Raw genomic sequence first — 11,723 nt, 5'->3', positions numbered from 1 at the left:
CAACTCTTGACCGAAGGAGATCACCACAATGTGGAGTAGGCATTGGCCGAACCACGGGATAAAATCACCGTGTCTTTTGTGCATTTTCCTTATTGTGATTGTTGTCTTCCATGAGTTCTCATATTTCACTTGCATTGTTGTTCGTAAGTTTAATACACATATCCAAGGAACAATGAAGTGAAGAGTTCTCTTCTCCTCTCCACCTCTACTCATAACAACTTGGTTTTAGTTTTCACTAACACTTATCATAAACCAAGTTTGTCTTGCTTAGAGTTGATTTTGTAGGATCACCTATTCACCCCCTCTAGGTGCTCTCAAAAACTGTCACACAACATGTAGATAGCTAAGTCTAGAAACGGGCAAATCAATAACAATGCACATGTATTTCATGAAGGAACCAAAGTGGATGAGTTACCTTCCATGCTCGGGGACCAGAACTCCATTCCTGAGTGGGTCGTTGATGCTAGCGCTGGCTAGGTGACTCGACCACACGCTTGGGGGTGGCTCCTCTCGAGTGGTGGAGACGACATCTGTCTTGCTCCTCAACTGGCGCTGCCACTTCGAAGGTTGGGAGACCGAGTCCGCCAGATGTATGGCAGCGATAGCCTAGGGTTGACGAACAAGACAAGAAGACGCGGACGGAGGATTGCCATTGAGAAAGGTGACAATTGTGAATAGGACGATACATAATGTCCAGAAACTCGTGGACATGCGTGATGTCGGAGGAGGGCTTGCATTTTGCGCAACCGCATGCACAATCTGTTGGAGAGATGAATAATATGCTTTTGTTGTGCATTTCACGCATCCACGACCAGATACGTGAGTTGTTGGAGATGGGCTGATCGAAAAAAGAATATTATTCGTCGATTTGTCGTGTCGCCAGGTCTCCTCCACCGAGCCCCACACCCCTTGTGGTCAGCCGTGGCCGGCTGACAGCCTACCATGGCTGGTCATGACGCAGCCACAACCGGCTATGGCTGGCTACTGCCGGTCAGACACTCTGTACGAGTGGCTACGTTTGGATGACCCATTGCTGGATGTGTTTTCGGTTTCTCCCATGCTCCGTGGATCCTCGCAAGCAATCTCGTCGTGCCCGGTGCGGAGGGATGCTTTGGATGGCTTGACCGTCGTGGCTACGCTGGCGCATGAGTTGTCTTGGACATGTGACTGCTGGTAGGACCCGTGCTGACGTGTGTCCGACTCTAGACACCTGTGTAGTGCTCCATCATGCTAAAATCTAGGTAGGGTGTTCCAACTTGAAACAATAGTGTGCTTTATAATGTAATTCAAAGGCAAACAATCTTAACTTTAGCTATATTTATATAAAAATAATTATTATTAGATTAATCATATAGTATACTTTTATAATAAAAATATTTTAGAGACATAAATTATTAACTTAAGCTAAATTGATTAACAAGGATATTAGAGTCATATTCTTTTTTACATGGAGGGAGTAGTTTCTATCCCTGCCGCACGACAGCCAAGACACTGCGTATTAGAACCTACAAATCTTCTAACCCGTGTGGCTGTGTGAGAAAAACCAAAGCTACTATAAAGTTACATATATTATATATACTCCTCTAAATTAGACCTGATTATGGGTAGGCTAACCCAATCATTGTAATGTGTGGATATGAGTCATAGTTTTGACCCATAATAATTGACGGGACAAATATAAGCCTTGTTTTTTAATATAAAATCTGATTCAAAATTGTCATATCCAACAAAGAGACATGAGTCAACTCTACTAGACCTAACACTAGGCTGACGTGCCAAACAACCCGTAACCTGACCGTGGATCGACATGATATTTGAACATGTCAACTCTAAATAAAGAACCAACATACAAACTGTATACCCCTACATCAAATCAAAACTGTACTTTACAAACCTAGACTTGACTTTTGAGTTTTGAGCCATAAAAAATGATATAATATCCGATTATCTCCCCCTCCGTCGACCATAATTTTTTTTTGGGACGGCCGAGGTATATATACCCCTACAAAATTCGTAACAACTACCACGAAATCTCTACTACTTATTAAGTAAGCAATAGTAGTCTGCCTCTGACTGTTCTGCCTTTGACCGGTTCTGCCACCGACCCGTTCTGCCATCGACGGACAGCCGCGCGCCGCCAAAAAAATCTGAGTAGCAGACAACACACTAACGCTTTTAGTCTGAGCAATAGACAACACACACTAACGCTTATAAGCCACGTTTCGACGCTCTCTGTGGCCGGTATGGCACTAATAAAAAAACCTCATAGCAGTGCCGCGGTTTATGCAGCCCAGTGGTTTTGTGCGGCCCAACAGTTGGTGCGGCCCATTGTGCAGTCCAGCCTATGGCGTCTGCCATCCTCTTCGGTGTGGGCGGTGCCCTCCATTCCACGACGGCGCGCCGCGACGACATTGGCGGCGTCCTCCCCTCGCTCGTGACCCCGCGCTCGAAGCCCCACCGTGCGCCCCCGCGCGCGCCCCGACTGCGCCCGCGCACCCACATGTACGCCATGCCCCCGCCCCGAGGAGGTTCGGAGCCCCTCAAGCGAGTGCTCGTCCGCGTTTGCACGCACCGAAGGAACCGAGGCCAGCCAAGTCGGGGCTTGGCTCTGCTGGTGACAGTTGCCTCACCTCGCCGCGCTACCTGAGAGAAGGAAAGAGGAGCTTAGGACGGCGACGACTGGCGTGATGACGACAAGGCCTTTGTGGATCTCGGCAGGCACCACTCGACGTCACGCAGGCAAGCTCCGAGACGGCATCCATTCCCTTCTCGTCGGCTTCCATTCTCCACGTGCTCCCTCCTCCATCTCTCATCGTGTCCCCTTCCTCTCCACGAGCTTCCATGAACCCTACAGCTTGCTCGTCCATGGAGTACGGGCTCACCAGCATCGGATCCGTAGGTCATACCTACTCTAGAAACCCTAGCTTGACTGCTCCTGATCCCCCAAGTTCTACCCCAATCTACAACCTCTGCTCTTCAGGTGATTTCACTGTTTTTCGCTACCTTTTACTCTACATGCATTTGCACCATTTTTTGTTAATCTCATAGAAACGCACGGGTATACGCAGATGCAGCAGGTGGTGATGCTTCTGTAGAGCTTACACGATGGTGCAGTCACACAGCTGCTCCGGTTGGTGATTTGATATTTGTGTGGAGGTTTACGTGAAGGTAAGACACTTCACTCTCTTAGCTAATCTAATTTCTAATGTCAGTATCACACATGCTCGACCTAAAGGTGTTCGATGAAATGGAAAAAGGTGTGCATTTTTTTTGTTACGACTAGCTGATGATCCTAAGAAGTGAAAACACCTATTGCCTGTTGGACATTGAGTCCTATAAGCAGGTCCAGTTGCAGGTGTTTACTTCTCTACACTTCGGTAGAGAACTAGAGATCCTATTCCATTTCATTTGTTTGATTCATTGTATTCAAGATTAATTAGTTACATTTTTCGCCGCAAGTTATTAAGCATAGTTCCGAAACGGCTTGGCTGGCCCTTAAACATAGTTCAAGCTAGAGCAACACCCTGTTTCAGGTGCTCTTTATCTAACTAATCTTGGTCATTTTTTTCAGGCTACCCACAGATGAGAATATAGCTAATGGACAATCATTGCTTGTCCATGATCAGCGCAAATATAGATCAATGCTTATTTATACAAATTCTTCAGTATGGATGATTGGATAAATGGGTCCAAGATATCTCCAACTACGTTGCCTACGACAAGTGGGTCCCTTGACATGGCTAGCTACGATTGGCAATCTTTGAGGCAAGCTAACTTGGCTTGAAGTCTGAACTTGGGTGAAGTGAAGGGTGCAGGCTGGTAGTCTATATATACTCCCAGTCCCTAATGAGGTACCATTCACGATGACTGAAACTATTAGCTCTAGACAACATGGTATCTTTCTTTATACTGTAAAGAATGATATAGGTTGCCATCAGCAGAAATATTTTGGTCTGTCCACCCTATGTGCCTACACCAATGGAAGGAGTGCTCACTGCAATTCCACGTAGGTGAATAAAATCTGATGTATCACACTCACTTATCCCCTATATATCCAGAGCCTAATAAATAGTTGTTCGTGGCAGAAAAAGGAGATTGCCTTTTGACCTAGACTGGCGCCTTATGTTCCTTGTTTTCTCCTAGACATTTAGCCTTGTTGGTGGCTATATATATATATATATTTTTGTTTATGCATCACAAGTTGAAAATTGATGATGTATTGATGGTACTTCAACAGGGATGAACATACTATACGATAACGATTAAAGGTGGCAGGGAATTTTCTTCACTAATGCATCAATTGTTCGGTGTCCTCTCCTAATTTAATAATTTCAGTATTATATGCTCAAAAGCTTTTTTTGTACAAGTTTATGCTCTATATCATTGCGTGGTGTCATCTAGAATTCAGAATCATGTAAAATTCATCCTACAAACATTAGACAGTAGCTTCCTTTTGTTTAACGATGAAGATGTGGGTCGTCAACTCTCATTCTATCAATTGTGAATTATGATGCAAGCTTGCATTTGATAAGCATCTTCATTTTTGTATATTTGTAAATCAGGAGGGCTTAAGCTTTATTCTTCCTTGTGCTGTTACATAAGCATATAGACTGAATGCCTCTTTATTCAGAGCAGTTGGATACTGTAAATATGATAATTATAGCAATGGATGCTTTTAAGATCTGTTCTGATTTGCCAACAAGAGTTGTGGTCAAAGATGATTTATTTATTCCAAAATATGTTTATTTCATTAAAAAAAGGTTCCAGTATAAATGTATAAAGCCATACAGTAGATGGTAGCTGACAGATCCATTTTCTTTTTCCTCAAAACTGTGCTGCCCTTGTTGGTTTTAATACTATAATAATGTTATCATAGACGACCACCCTGTGTTTCAACCTTTTCAGGATAAAAGAGGCAGCAAGGCTGTGATAGATAAGGTCTACAATGATATCGTTTTGTGTGAACTGTATCCTTCTAACATTGCAAGTACATTTATTTGCTTACTTGCGCTCTGCAGATTTTAAGGTATCCAAGTTTCAGTTTCTGCAGTGAATGCCTGAAACTGAAAGGTTATACTACCTGCACTGGGGCAGGAAGCTCAAATTCGACCAGAGAATTAAGCTGTACTTTACCTTATTAAGGCCTCGTTTGAATGTTCATATTTTTCCCTTCAATCCATGTGTGTTGAAGTAGTTTAGTGTGGAATTTAAACGAAATTAAGCATTTGAGGCAGCTTTATATAGTTCGAAGTATTTCAATGTATAGGCTACAACTGAATTGTTCATGTAACTACATCCTACTTGCTTAGCAATGTTTATTACAAAATAACCATATGCTTTCACGATGCTTTTGATTTCACATGAAGTTGCCTTGAGTCGTGCAAAAGTATTACTTCACTCCTTTTTTCTCTTCCTTTATCATCTATCATATTATGATGTAATTTGGAACAATGCCTTAAAAAACTTATGTTGTAGGCTATCATGAAGCTTTCTGGTCAAAGTCCCAAAAGAATGAGAGACCTATCAAGTTTGTGGGTTTCACTCCCTTCCCACCTCATCCTTTCCGTGTCTACTCGCCTCGCTTCTTATGCTCTAAATTCTGTGTCTGCACAGATCAGCAAGCCCGAGGACTGGGAATGTAAGCCAACGCCAAAAAAGTTCTTCGTCTGGTTCTACGGCACCGATGAGATGTAAGCTCTTTTCCTGGAAGCTACTACCTTACCGGTATTTCTCGCTATATACCGCAACTGCCATTCTTGCAACCATCAATTAATTCCCTATTGGGTCACGCCATTTTTCATGTATGAATTGCCTAAAACTGTCACTCTAGAGTCTAGATTACTTATCACATTTTAATAACAAATCGTCAAAATGTGGGCAGGCAACCTGTATGGTAGCAGGGCCAGTCTCTTGCTCTCTGTTTAGTACTCCAAGTTTAACACGTTACAAGCCTGGACTCTGGGTTTGCTCTTCACTACAGATCGAGATTAAGTCTTCCTTTTGTCATGCAGATCCCCAGTAGTGTTGTTTTGCTTAGAGATGGTCCAGGTCGCGACAAGGGGAGGTCAATGCCTGCAATTTATTGTCCCAACTCTCAAATTTACAGTTTTTGCACACCTCTGGTCTCTCAAGCATTCTCTAGCTTAGCCACATGTGGCTTTGATAGGGAACCACTCATTTTGCAGTTCTTGGGACTTGGGAGAAAATTATCCTTTATCTTTTATATGTTCTTTTTCTTTGGCAAAATGGCATTGTCCCAAAAGAACGTGCATAACAATTTCTTTCTCTTTGAGAACCCCCAACTTGAACTACCTTGATCTCTAAGTAATATGTCCTAAAAATGAGCACCAAAAGATACATGAATAGTCCAGTGTTAAAAACAAGTGCCCGCATGGTGGATGATAACAGTAAAGAACTGGATGAGGATGTGCAATGCAAGAACTGAAGAAGTCCAGAATCAGTGTCAAACATCATCAGATTCTTAATTCTCTTGTGTGACATTTAAAAAAACTCAAATATCCTGCTCTATAGCAAAATACAACATAGTGACCTATGTTTCCAACAGTTCACAAAGCTAAACTAAATGTGTATCTTGGTATTCAATTTCAGATTCCTGCATAGCATTAATGCCATGGGAGAACATAGTTCACCAAGTTTTTTTGGGTTGATATTTGTCTGTTTTGACATGAGAAGATTACTTATGTTCATGTTATTTTGTTATAGGGTAAGCAAAGGTTGCTATACAGCTTACTTGATGCAATGCACTCTCTAACATCATAAGCTTTTGTCATTGCTGTTGGTTGTTGTTTGGTATCAACCAAGCTCTATCATATTTACTTGTATTTACCAATAAAATAAACTTCAAGCTTGTCAGCTATATATAATTGATATTTTGTTGATGCAATTAGTGTGATATATTTACAATATTTTTGTTGGCTACAAAATTCAGTGCCTTTTGGATTCCAATGGATCCATAGTGGCTGATGTTTTGTATGCTGCTTGTATGCACAAGGTTCCACAAAGCTTCTATGATTCATACCAAAAAAAGCTGCTATTTTGTATGGCATGTTCCACAAGGTTACCGAAGAAGTTGTTGTTTTGTATGTTGCTTCTATGGTAACCTGAAACCTATGTTTGCACAAGGTTCGAACAACAACTTCTATGGTTGAGCACAATTCCATGGTTCAAACATGAGCTTCTATGTCACATAGTTTGGTTCAGATTTAACATAGACTTAAAACTTGTGCTCAACACAGATCTATTTAATGCTATCTATTCAATTAGCTATAATGAAACAAATGTTGACATCAATGACTCAGTGTTTGCTTTCAAAATTTGAGATATTAGTTGGCAGTTCAACACAACAGTGAATTTGGTTTATCAGTTGGCAAAATGATAATTCCTTTACTCTTTGGACACATCGTTGGAGATGGAAAATTGGATGTGGGAAGGTGCATTCTAGCTACCCTGAAACAAATTTAATTGTCCAGTTTATACATCATAACTTTTTGTTATCTTAGTCATGTACATCCTTCTTTACTGCATGAAAATAAAGTGGAATGGTTTGTTTCCCCATTTGTTATATTCAGTGAGCTATTCATGGATCCTATTTCTGGTTATCTACAAATTTGATTAGATTAAAGTAATGATGCTATATTCTTAGTATAGAAGGAAAGGGAACCATAGTTCGACATGAAAGTTGGTTCTTACTATTAAGGGAACCATAGATCAAAACGTGAATGTTTATAAATTCAATTTCCCATGGCTTAGTTTCCATTTTCTACCGAAGTTCTTAGGTGCATCCCAATTAGCATGGTGTTGTCTGTCATGATGACCAAGTGTAGTTAAGTGCAAGTCGCCACAAAATGTTAAATGAGCTAATCAGTTAATTGTTGGTTGGTGAAATACCTACACTTTTTACCTTAGGTGTGTTTGTGCAATCATGTCGTATGATGTTGTTTTGTGTACTGAAATGCAGTCATGCTTGTTTGGAAATGATAATCTATTTACCATATCCAATTCCAGTCACATACTTATGCCATTTTAACTGTTCAAGATAGTTCAATTTTTTATCCCATGTTATTCGAGCATATCCATTCATTCATATGTTGTGTGTCCTCTTCTACCCACACCATTGCAGGCACCATCAGAATACCACATGGCTGCCAACTTTGGAGCAATAATGGCTAAAGAAATTCCTCGTCAAATCCATTAGCTAGAGGAGTTCCTGGACCCATGCCTCTGCTCCCTTTCCAGTAGAAACTTGCAGTTCGTTGTGAAGAGATTCATTGAATTGTTGCTGATAATACTCTTGTGCTAGAGGATATTCATGGCCTTAGGCAAGAATTATTTGTCATTGAAGATGAGATCCATATACTTGCCAAACAAACCATTCCTAGAGTTAGTGTTGATAATGAAATGGAATACAAGGATATTATCAAGGGTGGCATGAAAGAAGTGTTGGTGCTAAGTTATGAAAGATGGAGTTCGAAGCTTTGCGCAAAGAGTTATTTGTGAAGGTTCAGTCATTGTACCGGGAGCCAGAGCAGATCAGATTTGAGAACAAGCAGATACCTGCTATAAGAGAAGGATTGCATGATATACAAGAGGAGATTTCGAGGGCTAGGTTTGTGTTTTGTGATCTTATGTACAATGCATTGATGTGGGAAATGACTCCATAATGTTATGCTTTCATTACAGATGTATAATTTTAAACTTGAATGTTTATAAACGGAGAGATTAAGTTTGACGACAATAAAATAATTCTTTCCTTTTCTCTTCTCTTCTACTATATAAAGCATCGGTTTTCTTGATTTCATGGTCATCGTGTATCACCCTTTCCGCTTTATGCACTTTCCCTTTCCGCTTTTGCATGGAAATCATATTGTGAGGTCCTTATTTTGTGCTCCTATAATTGGCAGTAGTGCGGGTAATAGCGATTCCATTTAAAACATAAGATTATGATGGAGAGATTGTCTTATGCTTTTTTCCTAAAACACAGTATAAATGTAGATGCTTATGCACTTTGGCATATGCATGTAGGTCCTCAATGGCCACGCTTACAATAGGAAGTGTGGCGTGTACAACTTTGGAAACTACCTGTGGGAGATATACTGTTGTAACATGCCATACCCTGATCTCAGCTTTTCGTTCACCAGGTGAAAACAAAGACATGTCTCTGTCCCGTTCCTTGTTGCCATGTTTGTCATGGAAAGCCTAAGGCAAAATAAACTTTTGTACAAAACCTTAGGCCTGAGATATCGCATTGTTGTCCTAGCTCGCTAACGAACGTGCAATGCTGGGACACAAACCCGATGCTGGGACACAAACCCGGACAAGCGTCCCGAGATGGCGGAGGTGGTGTCCCTGGTGGAGGCGATCGACACGTCGAATGGCGGCGACGTGAACCCCAAGGACCAAACGCAGGGCTGCCTCTCGTGCTTTGGGGACAATCAATTCAAGTTCAACCAGTTGGCATATAGCTAGAAGATAAGATTTTGGTTGTTGCATGCTTTAGAGGAAATCAAAGGCTTTGTTCCTTTTTTTTTGCTTCGTGGTTCTTTCAGACAAATGTAGCTTGTGAATGTAAAGTTGTACATAAGCCGACATGGATAAACTAGCTTTATATATAGTTGGTGCCCAATATAGCCAAGCTTGTACAATGTTGTGGAACCCACAACGTTTCAGGCACATATAAAAATACAGTTGGTAAATGAATCATAGGATTGGTTCACATTCAAATAGGATATGTCAATCTCTACTTATCTCGATGAAGAAGGCAGTCTAGAAGATCACGAGGGAAAGGTATAAACACCAAACAAACTTTACTCGCAAATTCTGTTGGAACATGTTTATATAACTCTTATTTAAACAAGGAATATGTATGTCCATAACAACGTATAGGTACCTAACTTACTACTATGAAGAAGGTAAGGGGTAGGCTGACCCTCTCTGGTTCTGCCTTTCCTATCTCCGACAAATGCACTCAACACTTTTGGCAAAACCATCCACGCCTGGTCTCCTCTAGCTCTTCCCCGTCTCTTGCTCCAATCGCGCAGCGCTCCGCATGCCACGACCTCTAGCCACCTGCCGCCCCCCGAGCCTGCCTCCCGACGCGATTCATGGTCGCACACACCCGATGCCCCGCCCCCGAGCCTGCCTCCCGATGCCATCTCCCTCGCGTGTCAACCTGACACGCAGAATTCAGTTGATAACATCACTAAACAATGACCTATGCATACACAAGTGTGACCCATCAGTTGATAACATCACTAAACAATGATCTATGCGTGTACAAATGTCACCCGTTGCAACGCACGGGCATATACCTAGTTAAAAAGAAGAAGAAAACATCGTGTGTGGAGCAGAAAGCTCCGGCTCCGTGCGAAGAGGATGGATAGATAAGCAACGGGTGGGCCTCGATGAGGAGAAGCCTGGGCCACTAACCGCCGCCGCATCGGGAGCCTTCGTTTGGCCACGGTTCAGCTAGCTATCACGCGCGAAGGCCCACCCAGACCCAGGTGCGTGTTTGATTCCGAGGCGGGGATGACGAGCCCAATGGTGGCCACCCCGGTCCAGTTCCACACAACCGGCCGCCTCAGCTTCTGCTCCTTTTCCTTTCCCAGCGCATCAGGGAGGCGGCGATTCGCGGCGGTGAGGGCGTCCGCGGAGACGATGGCGACGGAGAAGCTGGGCATCAAGGTGGAGCGCAACCCGCCCGAGTCCCGTCTCTCCGAGCTCGGCGTCCGCCAGTGGCCCAAGTAAGTGAGCGAGCGTGCGAGCCGCCCTCCCTCCCTCCCAGCCGGCGTCTCGATCTCGAATCTCCCCGCCGCCCTCCGCCCGCTCCGTGCCCGTGCTGACTGCGGCCTGCTGATGAATGAATGGACCGATCAGGTGGGGGTGCGAGAAGAGCAAGTTCCCGTGGACCTACTCCGCCAAGGAGACGTGCTACCTGCTGCAGGGGAAGGTGAAGGTGTACCCCGAAGGCCACGGGGAGGAGTTCGTGGAGATCGGCGCGGGAGACCTTGTCGTCTTCCCCAAGGGCATGAGCTGCACCTGGGACGTCGCCGAGGCCGTCGACAAGCACTACAACTTCGAGTAGCCGCCGCCGCCGACTAGCCCTGCGGCGCTCGATGTAGACTTGCTGTGCTCTTGTACTCTGAACCTATGATGCTCCACTCCAGAGTTAACAGACCGTGTAATAAAGCTCCGGATTAGGGGACTACAATGCTGTACTATCTGTTTCAGATCCCGTTCGGTTAGCTGTGATAAGACCTGAAACTATTCCAGCTGATCAGTTTTAATACAAATAAAACTATGGAACAGTTTTAGAGGATCCGTTCCGAACAAAACGAAACAATCCCTAACGACTAACACTGACGTTCTCTTATGCGAGCTTGTTGGATGTGCTGCAGTTGCTCGAATGGCTGCTGTTGCAGGATTAAAGCCGCAACAAACAATCCATAGAGACAAAATACTACCGCAGGATTAAAGCCGCAACAAACTGCAGTGAACAAACTCGTTGATTCTTGGCTCGATCGCTGTCCACACTTCATCTGCACCTTTTTGTTAGAATGTTCTCTAATCACGCGCTGCGCTGGGGGACACCTTAACCATGGTTGCGGCCGGTCACACAAGTGTCGTATAAAGGATTAAAGGGACGTTGGGTTAAGCCAATGCTTAGCTTTGCCTAAACCCTGATCTTACATTGACAGAGGCCCCCA

General features: G+C 43.4%; 1 protein-coding gene across 1 annotated transcript; it reads left to right on the top strand.

Annotated features, from left to right (window-relative positions):
- Nucleotides 1-10,539: 10,539 nt before the first annotated feature.
- On the top strand, nucleotides 10,540-11,329 carry LOC100191739 (uncharacterized). Its single transcript, NM_001137167.1, has 2 exons — nucleotides 10,540-10,760; nucleotides 10,894-11,329. Exons 1-2 carry the CDS (start codon nucleotides 10,546-10,548, stop codon nucleotides 11,099-11,101), a joined length of 423 nt encoding a protein of 140 aa, NP_001130639.1. The 5' UTR covers nucleotides 10,540-10,545; the 3' UTR covers nucleotides 11,102-11,329.
- The last annotated feature ends 394 nt before the right edge of the window (nucleotides 11,330-11,723 follow it).

This window comes from Zea mays, chromosome 10, assembly GCF_902167145.1.
Source record: "Zea mays cultivar B73 chromosome 10, Zm-B73-REFERENCE-NAM-5.0, whole genome shotgun sequence".
Taxonomy (NCBI): domain Eukaryota; kingdom Viridiplantae; phylum Streptophyta; class Magnoliopsida; order Poales; family Poaceae; genus Zea; species Zea mays.
The sequence above is the reverse complement of the archived record's forward strand: the minus strand, read 5'-3'. Positions and strand labels throughout refer to the sequence as shown.

Bases quoted from the DNA above. Each gene is read 5' to 3' on its own strand.
- LOC100191739 (NM_001137167.1), top strand. From the start codon at position 10,546: ATGACGAGCCCAATGGTGGCCACCCCGGTCCAGTTCCACACAACCGGC. The intron at 10,761-10,893 runs GTAAGTGAGCGA...TGGACCGATCAG, and splicing joins GGCGTCCGCCAGTGGCCCAA to GTGGGGGTGCGAGAAGAGCA.